A 12,012-nucleotide genomic window follows, 5' to 3' on the forward strand; every position below is an offset into this window, starting at 1 on the left:
CTTTGTTGTATTAGAAATTCAGGTCAGCTTTTTCTAGAATAGAATTTGAGTTAAATAATAAAGTGCTTTTAGCAAGGCTTTGTTTAATTTAGCACATTATCACATCTTGCTCAGTAAAGGCACTACTAGATCAATTAAATGTGTCAATGTGTCAGTTTAAACATTTGGATGAGGGATGATTCGTTTTAAGGAAAAACATTTTATTCAGTAAAAGCATGAAAAGTTAATTAAGGAGCACCTAGTTCACAGTGATGGAACGATTGGTTTACAAAACTGGGTGAAGCATGGGAACAGCTCTGCTATGACTGTACAGCTTTGTTCAAACATTACTCGGTCTGGTGTTTGTGCCTTGAGTGCAGACGAAACTGCAAATCTGAGCAACAGCATTCAACCTAAAAATCAACAATCTCTGTGAAAACCCATTTTGTTAAAACATTCAACTTTTCAACACTGTTTTGCACCGTTTTCATTGAAGTAAAACCTTAAATCCCAATCCCAAGCATCAATAGTTCTGCATAAGTCGGTTCAGATATCCAAACAGTTAATTGAACCCCGATTACATCACTTCTGATTGAATATTCATGCCGTGGTGTGGTGATTCATAAAACTTAAATAATTCTTTGACAGGAGAGGAAATAGAATTAAGATACATCAGTAAAAACAATATCACTACTGAAGGCCAATAAATAACAATAATACAATCTCAATAAGAAGAAGAAAAAAAAACAGCTTTCATTCAGGTCAACTGACCTGTAGTGTTTGAGAAAAGAGCCTTCTAATGGATATTTTTAACTTTTGTATTGATTTTCAAAACAAAGGCATCCTACAGTTTTTGGTTTTAAGGCGGGCTGTGTTAGGATGGGGTGCCTTAGTCGATTCTGTTTCTCTTGTCCACAAGCTGGCTTCAAGCGCCGTCGTCCTGCCCATAATGAGCTTCAAAAAATGAAAGAAAACTAAAATTTAAATAAAAAGGTACACACATAGTACATACACGATCTGTCTCTCACACTCAAAGCTCCCTCGCCTCTTTATTTCAAGCGTTCAATGAGTTCCTGGGTGAGGCCCAAGTTTAGCAGCTGTATCGGGGTAAGTTGGGCCAGGTGTGGGAAAGATTTGAGCAGACGCTCCCAGCACAGCTCTAGCAGACTGGGCACTACCAGCCAGATCTTAAATAAGGAACCAGTCCGCTTATTCTCATGGATGTTCACCACGCCGCCGTGGATGTACATGCAGCCGGCCTGAAAGATAAAAAAAAAAGACGTTTAGTATAAAAAAAGACCCTTACCTGTGTAAAAGAAACTCGGTTAACTCTTAGAAAATTGTTAACGCCATTAACAGCAGAATAAATGTAAATGTACGGAGACAACCAAAAAAAAAAAAATCCCTGAGCTGACCGGGGTAACAGCAGCACAATGGAAGTACGCAGGTTCAGGCATCACTGCAGGTAGTTTATTCCACTGAAAGGTTTGCAGGTTGATTTTCCACAGGTCGTCTAGTATTACTTCACCATTGTAACCTCCACATATAAATACATCTGTCACAGAGAACAACAGTGATCACACACAGAGCTCTACAAAGTAACTTAAATTAGATATTTACATTATTACCAGTTTTAATTTGCACACAACTATGACATCTCCGAGGCGCTGGGTATCCTGGGGGAAAAAAAAGCACAGAGTAAGCATGTAATACAAACACTCACAGTGTGCTTTCCATTGTCAGATGTCAAATTTATCAAGATGGGAATTGCATTACTAACCTATTCTTTCATGAGGCTTCGTTGTGATTTCCTCCCAAGAATTTGTTTCAAGGTTATATGCATGTATCTGATACAAACATTTGGGACAACGGTCATTTATAATAAAATTTGTAAAACAAAATAATGTATTTAATACATAAATTGTCTAACCTGAATACATATGACAACTGAATTACACAGATGTTTTCATGTTTCATGAGCAAGGTGCATTAGTTCACGTAAACAAATGAAGTCATGTAACACTGACTAAAACGGTGATTCATGGAAACATTTGTACCTTGTCTAATGGGTAGGAAGTCCAGGAAGTTCCCCCTCCTAGAATATATATCCTCTGTCCATCATGGGCTATCTCGTGCCTATATCTACACAAAACAAATTAAGAAGGAAGTTTGCGATATCTCCTCATAGACTGACATTTTATCATCAGACAGCATTCAGAAATGTGTTTAGTTGTTTAAAATAAAAGGTCAAAAGTCACTTACCGCTCCTCAGGCAGGTCATCTGGAGGGTTGTTGGGTTTCAGATGAATCCACTCACGTGTTGTCAGATCCAGTCTGTGGAGATCTGTGCTGTAGATGTAGCCTGTCGTACCTCCAAATACATAAAGGAAGCCGTTGATTATGGCCATCGCCTGCAAAACAAATCAAGGATTGCTCTATTAATCAATGCAAGTTAGTATGCTTACTAGTTCACTCACTTTTCATTAGTAGGTTACATCATATCAAGGCTTTTGTACCTGTCCATATATTCGATTGGGTTTCTTGCCCCTGCAGTTGAGGAGGGACCAACGTTTGTATTTAACATTGCAGACGTGAACATCATTTCCATTGTTTTCCCCAAAGGGGATTCCGGTCCCGCCAAACACAAGCAGGTTGTTTCCGTGCAAAACAGCTGTTTGATGTACACAGACGATGGTCAAGTGAGGGAAGAGGTTTAAAATACCTAAAAGATGTGTGGCATTTCTGCACATCCTCAAAAAAAAAAAAAAAAAAAAAAGCTAAATCTAAGACAAAAAGAATTAATGAAAATAAAAACCAAACCAATAAACTAAAACAAAAATTATTTTATATAATATACTAAAAACAAATTATAATATACTTTATAAAACAATTTCTATCTATCTATCTATCTATCTATCTATCTATCTATCTCATGTTACCTGACATTGAGGCCAGTTCAGTAGGCATAAAACCCTCGGTGCGGATCTGTTGCCATGTCCCTGTGGCGAAGTGGAACCTCCACAGCTCTCTGAACAGTGGGTAGTCTTCGTTCTCTGAGCCACCTGATTCGTCGTAGTCAGGGTTGTATCCTCCAAACACATAGAGGTTGGTGTTGTCAGCCACACAGCGATGGCCACTCCGGGCCGGAGGGGCTCTGTGACCTACAGAGACAGACAGCAGCCTATTGATGGCGAGACAAAGATAAATAGCTACACAGCTCAGTTAGTGGCGAAGATGAGATGTCCTCACTGAGTATCGGTTTTCAAAAGGTAGAAAGAAAGATTTAAGATGTGGAAAGAAAAAAAATATATATCTCCAATGTTTGCTGCTGGTTTTTGCACTGTAATTATTTGAGTAAGCACAATACAACATCAGTGGGACAGCTCTGGAGAGAAAATGGAAGATTAAAGACATTGGAGTACACAAAGTCACCTGTGAAATGAAAACTGCTATTAGTTTAGTTACAACACAGTCATTATCATTTTTACTAAATTTGAAAACAAGCATTTGAAAAAATAAAAAATGTACCTGCATTTCAGATTTAAATTAGATGAACATACTTATTTTTAATTAGATTGAGAGTTAGAGAGTGAGCAAATCTAATCCACCCATCCTACTTGAAATGAATACTTGAGGCTGTAAATTAAAACAGAGTAATCTCAATCTCCAACCAGATTTATTCATATTTAATGCAGCCGAATTTTATAACGGGATACAAATATGGACAGATGTGAAAGTGACTCGATTCAGGAATCAGGATTAGCCTTAGATGAACTTCTTTCTCTAAAGCAAAGCTTCAGAATGTGCTCTTTTGTACTTCACATATTTGTTCAGTATCAGATAAATACAAAAGAAGAGCATACATATAGGTAACAGTGACCCCAAATTAATTAACAACAAAAGCCCTAATTTATTGGCAACCCCTAGTTAATTAAACTATGTCAAAGTAGCTATGGGCCATGGACCCCAAACACAATGCAGAGATACACAAACAGGATCTTAGAAGAAACAACTCGGTTTCTAAATACATGCTTTTATTTATTTCTATTTATTAATATGGTAATATTAATATTATTATAATAATAAACTATATTTACATTATATATTTAAATACACTGTTTATTATGATTTGCATAATAAACAATATTTAATAAATACATATTTATATTTATTATTACAATAATCAATAAGAAAGAGAAATATTTAAATGTAAAATATTATAATTTAGCAAAAGGGCAAAAGGTATTGTAACATTTGCATACTTTTTTTTTTTTGTCCCAGTGTGCAAAACTTTGATAAGCTGACACCCAACTTGGTGGATTCATCTTTTGACTCTCTGAAAAGAATTGATCTACACAGTCCACATGTGCACTACGTCCACTAGAGCACGTGCAAGCTAGCAACCTCACCCTTGCAAATGTCTTGCCAGTGATTTGCCTTGAAACCCGGAAGCTGCACCTGAGTGAAAGCACCACAGGGAAGAGCTAATAAGGATGGGAGGGAACTGAAAAAACACACTGACACAAATCAATAAAAATAAAAAGAACCAATACACCTCACTCACAACCAGACGAACACTTTGACTCTTCCCGTTTTTTTTTTTTTTTGTTTTTTTTATTTAACACCCAAGCCATCCTGCCCCAGCTTTGCCCCCAAAGATAGTGTAGCAGAAAGAGACCTGGCGAAAGAGTGGTGGTCTTTTCTTTATTCACCACAGTGAGGAAAAGCAGTTTTGAAGAGAGGTAGGATGGGGACAGCATGGGGAGACCTCCAGATTTGCCATGTGGGTTTTCTTTTCGAAGTTCAGATAAAGGCGGATTTCGCCTATTACCCACCTTCTCTTAAAAACCTGTTAGGGATCCGTAGACTGGGGCAGGTCTGGCCAAGGAGTCTTCGAGCTTGTACCCAGGAAACTCTCTTCTTAGAGCCTGTTACCACAATCACCGCAGTCAGACAGACAAAATAACAACAACAAAAGGACAATGGCAAAATGAAGGACAACATAAACAGACAAACTCCCTGCCCAACACTCAAGTTGTCAACAAATGGATTTTGGGAATAGAGAAAGACTAATGTACAATAAAGTGAATTAGTATGTCACATCTCACGGGTAAATAAAAACTTCTGCATACGTTCCACAGTTTAAGTAATCTGTGCAATAGCCAAGAAAAACATTGAGAGGTGCATTTAAAAGGACCACAATATACTTAAAGGTGCCATAGAATGCAAAAACCACTTTTATAAGCTGTTTGAACAGTTGTGTGGCCGTAGTGTGTGAAAACAACCAGCCTATAAATGGTAAAAATCCACTCACTCATAGTTTTATAAATTCCAAAAAAATCATAAACAGTCCCTCCACACAAGCAGTTCCAGACTATAGCCCCTTTCACACTGCACGTCGGTCCCAGAAAATTGCCGGGTCGCCATGTGTGAATGCAAACAGTTCCCGGGATTGATTCCGGGATCGATCCCAGGTTGGGGACCTAGTAACATTGCTGGGATCAGTCCCAGAACGAGCTCTGTGTGAACAAAAGCCAGAACCAATGCCGTGTCGTAGTGATGATCCACGTCATCGTGCGACTCTTCTACCAGGTGTTTTGAAGGCAGATCAAATTCACAACAAAAAAAAAAAAAGTGTGTGCAAACTGTAATGAAGCAGAGATCAGTTAGCTCATCACTTTCGTCGACAGCTCGTTCGAGATCGTTCGACAGCTTAAAGGGATAATGGCAAAATGGCAAAATGAAGGACAACATAAACAGACAAACTCCCTGCCCAACACTCAAGTTGTCAACAAATGGATTTTGGGAATAGAGAAAGACTAATGTACAATAAAGTGAATTAGTATGTCACATCTCACGGGTAAATAAAAACTTCTGCATACGTTCCACAGTTTAAGTAATCTGTGCAATAGCCAAGAAAAACATTGAGAGGTGCATTTAAAAGGACCACAATATACTTAAAGGTGCCATAGAATGCAAAAACCAGTTTTATAAGCTGTTTGAACACAGTTGTGTGGCCGTAGTGTGTGAAAACAACCAGCCTATAAATGGTAAAAATCCACTCACTCATAGTTTTATAAATTCCAAAAAAATCATAAACAGTCTCTCCACACAAGCAGTTCCAGACTACAGCCCCTTTCACACTGCACGTCGGTCCCAGAAAATTGCCGGGGGGGCGCCATGTGTGAATGCAAACAGTTCCCGGGATTGATTCCGGGATCGATCCCAGGTTGGGGACCTAGTAACATTGCTGGGATCAGTCCCAGAACGAGCTCTGTGTGAACAAAAGCCAGAACCAATGCCGTGTCGTGGTGATGATGCACGTCATCGTGCGACTCTTCTACCAGGTGTTTTGAAGGCAGATCAAATTCACAACAAAAAAAAAAAAGTGTGTGCAAACTGTAATGAAGCAGAGATCAGTTAGCTCATCACTTTCGTCGACAGCTCGTTCGAGACCGTTCGACAGCTTAAAGGGATAGTTCACCCAAAAATGAAAATTATGTCATTAATAACTCACCCTCATGTTGTTCCAAACCAGTAAGACCTCCATTTATCTTCGGAACACAGTTTAAGATATTTTAGATTTAGTCCGAGAGCTCTCAGTCCCTCCATTGAAACTGTGTGAACGGTATATCGTCCATGTCCAGAAAGGTAAGAAAAACATCAAAGTAGTCCATGTGACATCAGAGGGTCAGTTAGAATTTCTTGAAGCATCGAAAATACATTTCGGTCCAAAAATAGCAAAAACTTTATTCAGCATTGTCTTCTCTTCCGTGTCTGTTGTAAGACAGTTCAAAACAAAGCAGTTTGTCATATCCAGTTCGCGAACGAATCATTCGCTGTAACCGGATCTTTTTGAACCAGTTCACCAAATCGAACTGAATCGTTTTAAACGGTTCGCGTCTCCAATACGCATTAATCCACAAATGACTTAAGCTGTTAACTTTAATATCTTAAACTGTGTTCCAAAAATGAACTGAGGTCTTACGGGTTTGGAACAACATGAGGGTAAGTTATTAATGACATAATTTTGCAAATTGGGCAAACTAACCCTTTAAGTGAAAGTACACGAAAACGCTAGGCACGTTAACATTACACGTCACGTCCTGACATCACTTGTCATTACGGGACCAAACGGGTTGTGTGTGAATGTGGTGTGAAAGGTGTGAAAGGGTCAAAATCTAGCGACCCGGGAACAATTGCTGGGAGACATTAACCGTGTATTATCCGGAATCGCAGTGTGAAAGGGGTTTATGACGACAGTGTCGCCCATTTGTGACGCTCTCTGCCCTATTAACAAATACACAGCCCTGAGTGAGAAGCTGCAGTCCGCCATTTCTGTTCTCTTGCTGTAGCTACTGGAGGTACAATGTCAGTGTCAAAGAGTCATGTGTTGGGATGCACCAACGCACATAGGAGTCTCCATAAACCGCTGAGGACCAGCTCATTGTCATTTAAAGGGCGTTTTGGCTCAAACCCTAAAAGTGGCAATTTCAACAAGGTATAAAATATTATCTTTGGGGTATTTTGAAATTAAACTTTGCATACACACTCTGGGGACATCAGAGAACAATTAAAAATATTGTATCAATGCATTCTGTGGCACCTTTAAGAGTTCAGTAGCATGTAAAAGCAGCATAAAACATAGTCTCAGCCTCAGACGTCATGCCCATGGACCATCGGCTAAACGTCTGATGTATATGGGACACAAAAGCAGAAACATTTCAGGAGAGTCGAAGTTGTCATCGGATTGGCTGAATTCTACAGGATTTCTGTGAGGTTTGCCTTTTTTTTTTTAAGGATCCATTAAATTGATCAAAAGTCACAATGACATTTACAAGGTTACAAGAGATCTTCCAAATAAATACATTCTGTTCATCTGAACATTCTATTTATCAAAAAAAAAAAAAAAAAAAAAAAACCTTAAGTATCACAATTTAAGCAAAATTATTATGGTTTTATTGCATTTTTGATTATAAAAATGTTGCCTTGGTGACAATTAGATAGTTTTCAAAAACATTGAAATAAATAAAAAAAACTAGGGATGCACCGCGCCCTGAACACGCGTAGACCGTGAAGAGATGTTCAGCTCAACTTCTCACGTGTTGGATGAGAAACGAAACGGACTAAACTCTGACAAAGCTGAAATGTTTTTTTTTTTTTTTTTTTTTGTAAAGTAGAACTTGCATACACGTTTGAAAAGCCAGAAGTAAACGTCAGTTCTGCATTAGGATGATTATTTTTTATTTTACCTTAAAATTACATAGACTTAATTTGATTTAGAAATCATCTGCTGTTTTTTTACTTGAGAAAATAAGTTATTTATTTTTCATTGGCTCATGTAAAAAAATATAGATGTGAATCATTACCCTATTTTTTTTTTATTGAATGATTGAAACAGTTTGCATCTTTGTTTTATTCGCACCAACATTAATTGTTTTTAACATTTTGGAATAATGTATTTATATAGCATACTTTTTAGTCTCACTGGTAAAGACCTTTTTTTTTATTATTTAAAACCAAATTTAAAAACTAAAACAAATACTGAATGCTGATTAAGAAACATCTTATTGAATGTGTGTTGATTGTGTTGTTTGGACTGTAGAACTACGGTTATTGACCTTTAATTTCACATGGTTACAGTTCATCTTTTCATTTAAGTCCAGTTCTATGTAGTTTCAACCCAATTCAAATACAAAAGCTAAATGCTGATGTCTGTACCATCTATGTTTGTATTAAATGTAGTCTACTAACTGTGCAGTTACTGCTGTTAATTTCAGATGGTTATTGTTTTCAATAACCAAAAGCCAGTTTGGCCTATTAAATACCAAATAAACATATTGTTTATATGCACACTTTCCTTCTTTCTTGTTTGTTGCTTAAAGATTAAAAAAAAATCGGTATCGGCCAGTTTGCTTGTCAAAAAAAAAATCCATGAAAAACCATGATCGCGCATCCCTAAAAAAAAATTTTTGTCACTTAAAGAGGGACTTAATCAGGATCTCCACACAATCCAACCAATTAATTTCATTTTTTTTTTTTTCTAAGCGTTTGTAATTACTGGAAAATGATTTTTAAAAAGGCATTTTACAAAGACTGGCAATTCATACACACACACAAAAAAATATTTTGAGATTAACAAAAATTTATATTTTCTTACAAACATATATTATTTTTGTATTAAATCCATAACTTTTCCTGGCCTGCGTAAAAACAAATCCTAATATTTACAGCTTTTCCATGCCCATTGGAACCCTGTTTAAGGTACTATGTTGATACATCTGAAATGAATTCAATGTTTGGAAACAACTGAAAAAAAAAACGATAACTGGTTTGCTTTGGTTTAAGCATTTATACTAGTATCTATTGGCTCAGCAGAAAGCAAATGATAGTTGCACACCAGTGATGTTTGACAGAGCATTGCTAAGCATTTGCTAAAACGTTCTGGATGGTTAGAAGTCACCCAAAGTGCGAGAACAGACAGTAAGCCCCCTCAAAAGAATGAAGATGTCCACTGAAGACATGAAAACCACCGGCCACGGCAGCACGTATTACTATTGCACCAAGCAAGTCACATGGTTAGATTTGAGGTTTTTAAGATTGTCATATGCAAAACATCATCCCAGGGAAACATTTACAATAAACCAGCTGCCTCCACACGAGCAGTGTATTGTGCAAAACACCAAACAGCCTCAAAATACAGGTTAAGAACAACCTTTGCAATCCATTTAACTAGGGCTGCACGATAAATCGCATGCAATATTTAATGCGCATCTTGTCAGTAAAGACGGTTCTGTAATCTCCATCACCTTTTTTAATCACTCATCATATGTAAACAGGAAGGAGGATACAGATGGCTAGATCTGCAGGCTATGAGATGGGTGGTTGAATATCATTAGATGTCCTAAAGCGACACTGCAGCACTGTTTTAAAGCATTAGAAACAATTGCTGTGCGTGTCTTACAGATGAAAGATTACACAATGACTTTGAGTAGAACCAGACTGGGCTTTATTTACTCTGAAATTGTATTTACCCATGTGCTGATCTGAGGCACTAGTTAACAGTCCAAACAAACGACCAAGTGAAATGCATCCCTGTATAGACTATAGACATTACACTAAACACTGAGTAATTCTGTGTATAAGTCTTGCCACATCCATTCTTTTTACTCCTGGTGTGCTTTAAAATCATTTAGTCAAACATGCAAACAAAATTTAGCTTTGACATTTAATCTAGAAATATAAATAAACATTTTGGTTACAAATTTGCCACATTTATTTAGTAGATCATTATGCTAACAAGTACAAAACGACTGCAAACAGGTTTGTTTATTTATGGCTGAAACAAATGAAATCTGGAAACCAAATGGATAAGCTAGAATTAAAGCATCAAGTGGTCTTATACATTTTAATATCTATATTGGCACCTTTCGTAGTATATTGGCACTTGACAAGCTGATCAAATAGTTGATAAAAAATAAGGAAACTCTATGTTCCTATCACTTCATTTACATCAAAAAATAGGTCTGACAGCTTTAACGTTAACATTAACTAAAATGCAAATGAACTCGTCAAGCTAGATCCACAAGCTATCAGTATTTAATGCAACTTTTTGATAGACAAACTAACATAAAATGACGACTACAATGCACAACCTTTTGTCAAATATAATACGCGCTAAACATAATAATAACATGTGAATTTGTAAAGTTTGTAATCAAAACAATGCCATTAGCGACACGGCTAGTGCTAGATGCTAGCAGCACTAGAGATGTGAAATATAAAATAACTTCATTTCGTGGTAAAAAATACAAAACAAATGTGTGTTTTGGGAAGAAATAATGTTATTTTTGTGCTTAATTCAAGCTGTTAACGGAGTCCTCACTGACCTGCGGCTCTCAGCGGAGGCCTTCCAGACAGCCGCTCAAACTGATTGAGTCTGTCCGGGCTGTGTGCTCCTTCTGCGGCAGACATCGCTCCAGAAATCACGCTGAAATCATCCACCTACACGCACTCAGATGTCGGGGCTTTCTTCAACAGACAGATGCGGACCGCAGAGCATAACTCAGCCCATTCTGGACCTGACCGGATCTCCTTTGCAATGAACGTGAAGGCAGAAACGCTGGTGAAAACCTTCAAGATGGCCACAAAAAAAACACTGGATGCTTTTTTATCCCGTTCAAATTAAAAGTCTTCATAACAAACGTCAAACTTTACAAATTATGGATCCAAAAAAATAAAAACAATGTAATGCTAACCCCAAAATGTCCAATCTTAAAATAAAAAAAAAAGCTTTAGCTTGTTGCATAAACTATATTTTGAATTTAGAAAAACATCAGTATGTAATAATAAATGTCATGTCAAATGTCATACAGTACATTCATTTCAAAATTAATTTAATGTATTATTCACTAAATCAGCAAAATACTTACTTGGGGGGAAAACTGAACAACATTTAAGCAAGTTTTTTTTTTATTAGTAATGCTGGTGCTTTAAGCTTAAAGAGCTGTTGTTCACTAGTAAAGTCTTCAGTTTACTGAACTGCTCAAGCATTTTATTTTTTGACTTAAGTGTGACTTGATTGTTAATCTCTCTCTCTTTTAATATTTAGAGAAGGGCTGAATTTTCAGGGTCATATTATTCATTTGAATATCTCACAACAAGATTATTTAATTGCACACAAACTAAAAAAGACTAAATCAAATTAAAAAATGCACTTGCTAAATAATTTTGCATATTGAGAACGGCTTAGATGTTAAATGTAAAATCTTTTCACAACACAACTGCAGTCTGACAGTGCAATTCAGTCAAACATCAATATGAGACATGTCTTGGCGTGGTTATTTTTGCTCACGGCTCAACCAGCTTGTGTCTCAGCTGAAAGTATCTGCTCACATTGAGTTGGACTGATTACAGAAAAACAAATTCTGTGTCTCTTTCCTAAACTGATAAATGTTATCTGTTACTGCACAAACACCCTGTTTGTATCAAGTTAATGTAATACTAATGTAGCCTAACAAAGAATTAATTCTC

General features: G+C 36.9%; 1 protein-coding gene across 2 annotated transcripts in view; it reads right to left on the bottom strand.

Annotated features, from left to right (window-relative positions):
- Window positions 1-179: 179 nt before the first annotated feature.
- klhdc10 (kelch domain containing 10) overlaps window positions 180-12,012 on the bottom strand; it is a 216,414-nt gene continuing 204,581 nt past the window's right edge. The window contains exons 2-11 of one of the 2 annotated variants that reach the window (XM_059511108.1): window positions 10,869-11,060; window positions 4,815-4,907; window positions 2,919-3,140; window positions 2,496-2,650; window positions 2,242-2,390; window positions 2,037-2,121; window positions 1,760-1,826; window positions 1,608-1,655; window positions 1,395-1,534; window positions 180-1,238 (exon numbers count right to left, since the gene is read on the bottom strand). In XM_059511108.1, coding sequence (XP_059367091.1) covers window positions 1,029-1,238; window positions 1,395-1,534; window positions 1,608-1,655; window positions 1,760-1,826; window positions 2,037-2,121; window positions 2,242-2,390; window positions 2,496-2,650; window positions 2,919-3,140; window positions 4,815-4,907; window positions 10,869-10,953 — 1,254 coding nt within the window. In that variant the 5' untranslated portion in view covers window positions 10,954-11,060 and the 3' untranslated portion in view covers window positions 180-1,028. The remainder of the gene's footprint in view (window positions 1,239-1,394; window positions 1,535-1,607; window positions 1,656-1,759; window positions 1,827-2,036; window positions 2,122-2,241; window positions 2,391-2,495; window positions 2,651-2,918; window positions 3,141-4,814; window positions 4,908-10,868; window positions 11,061-12,012) is intronic. The other variant, XM_059511109.1, reaches the window with a different exon arrangement.

The sequence above is a fragment of the Carassius carassius genome, chromosome 26 (assembly GCF_963082965.1).
Source record: "Carassius carassius chromosome 26, fCarCar2.1, whole genome shotgun sequence".
Lineage (NCBI taxonomy): Eukaryota > Metazoa > Chordata > Actinopteri > Cypriniformes > Cyprinidae > Carassius > Carassius carassius.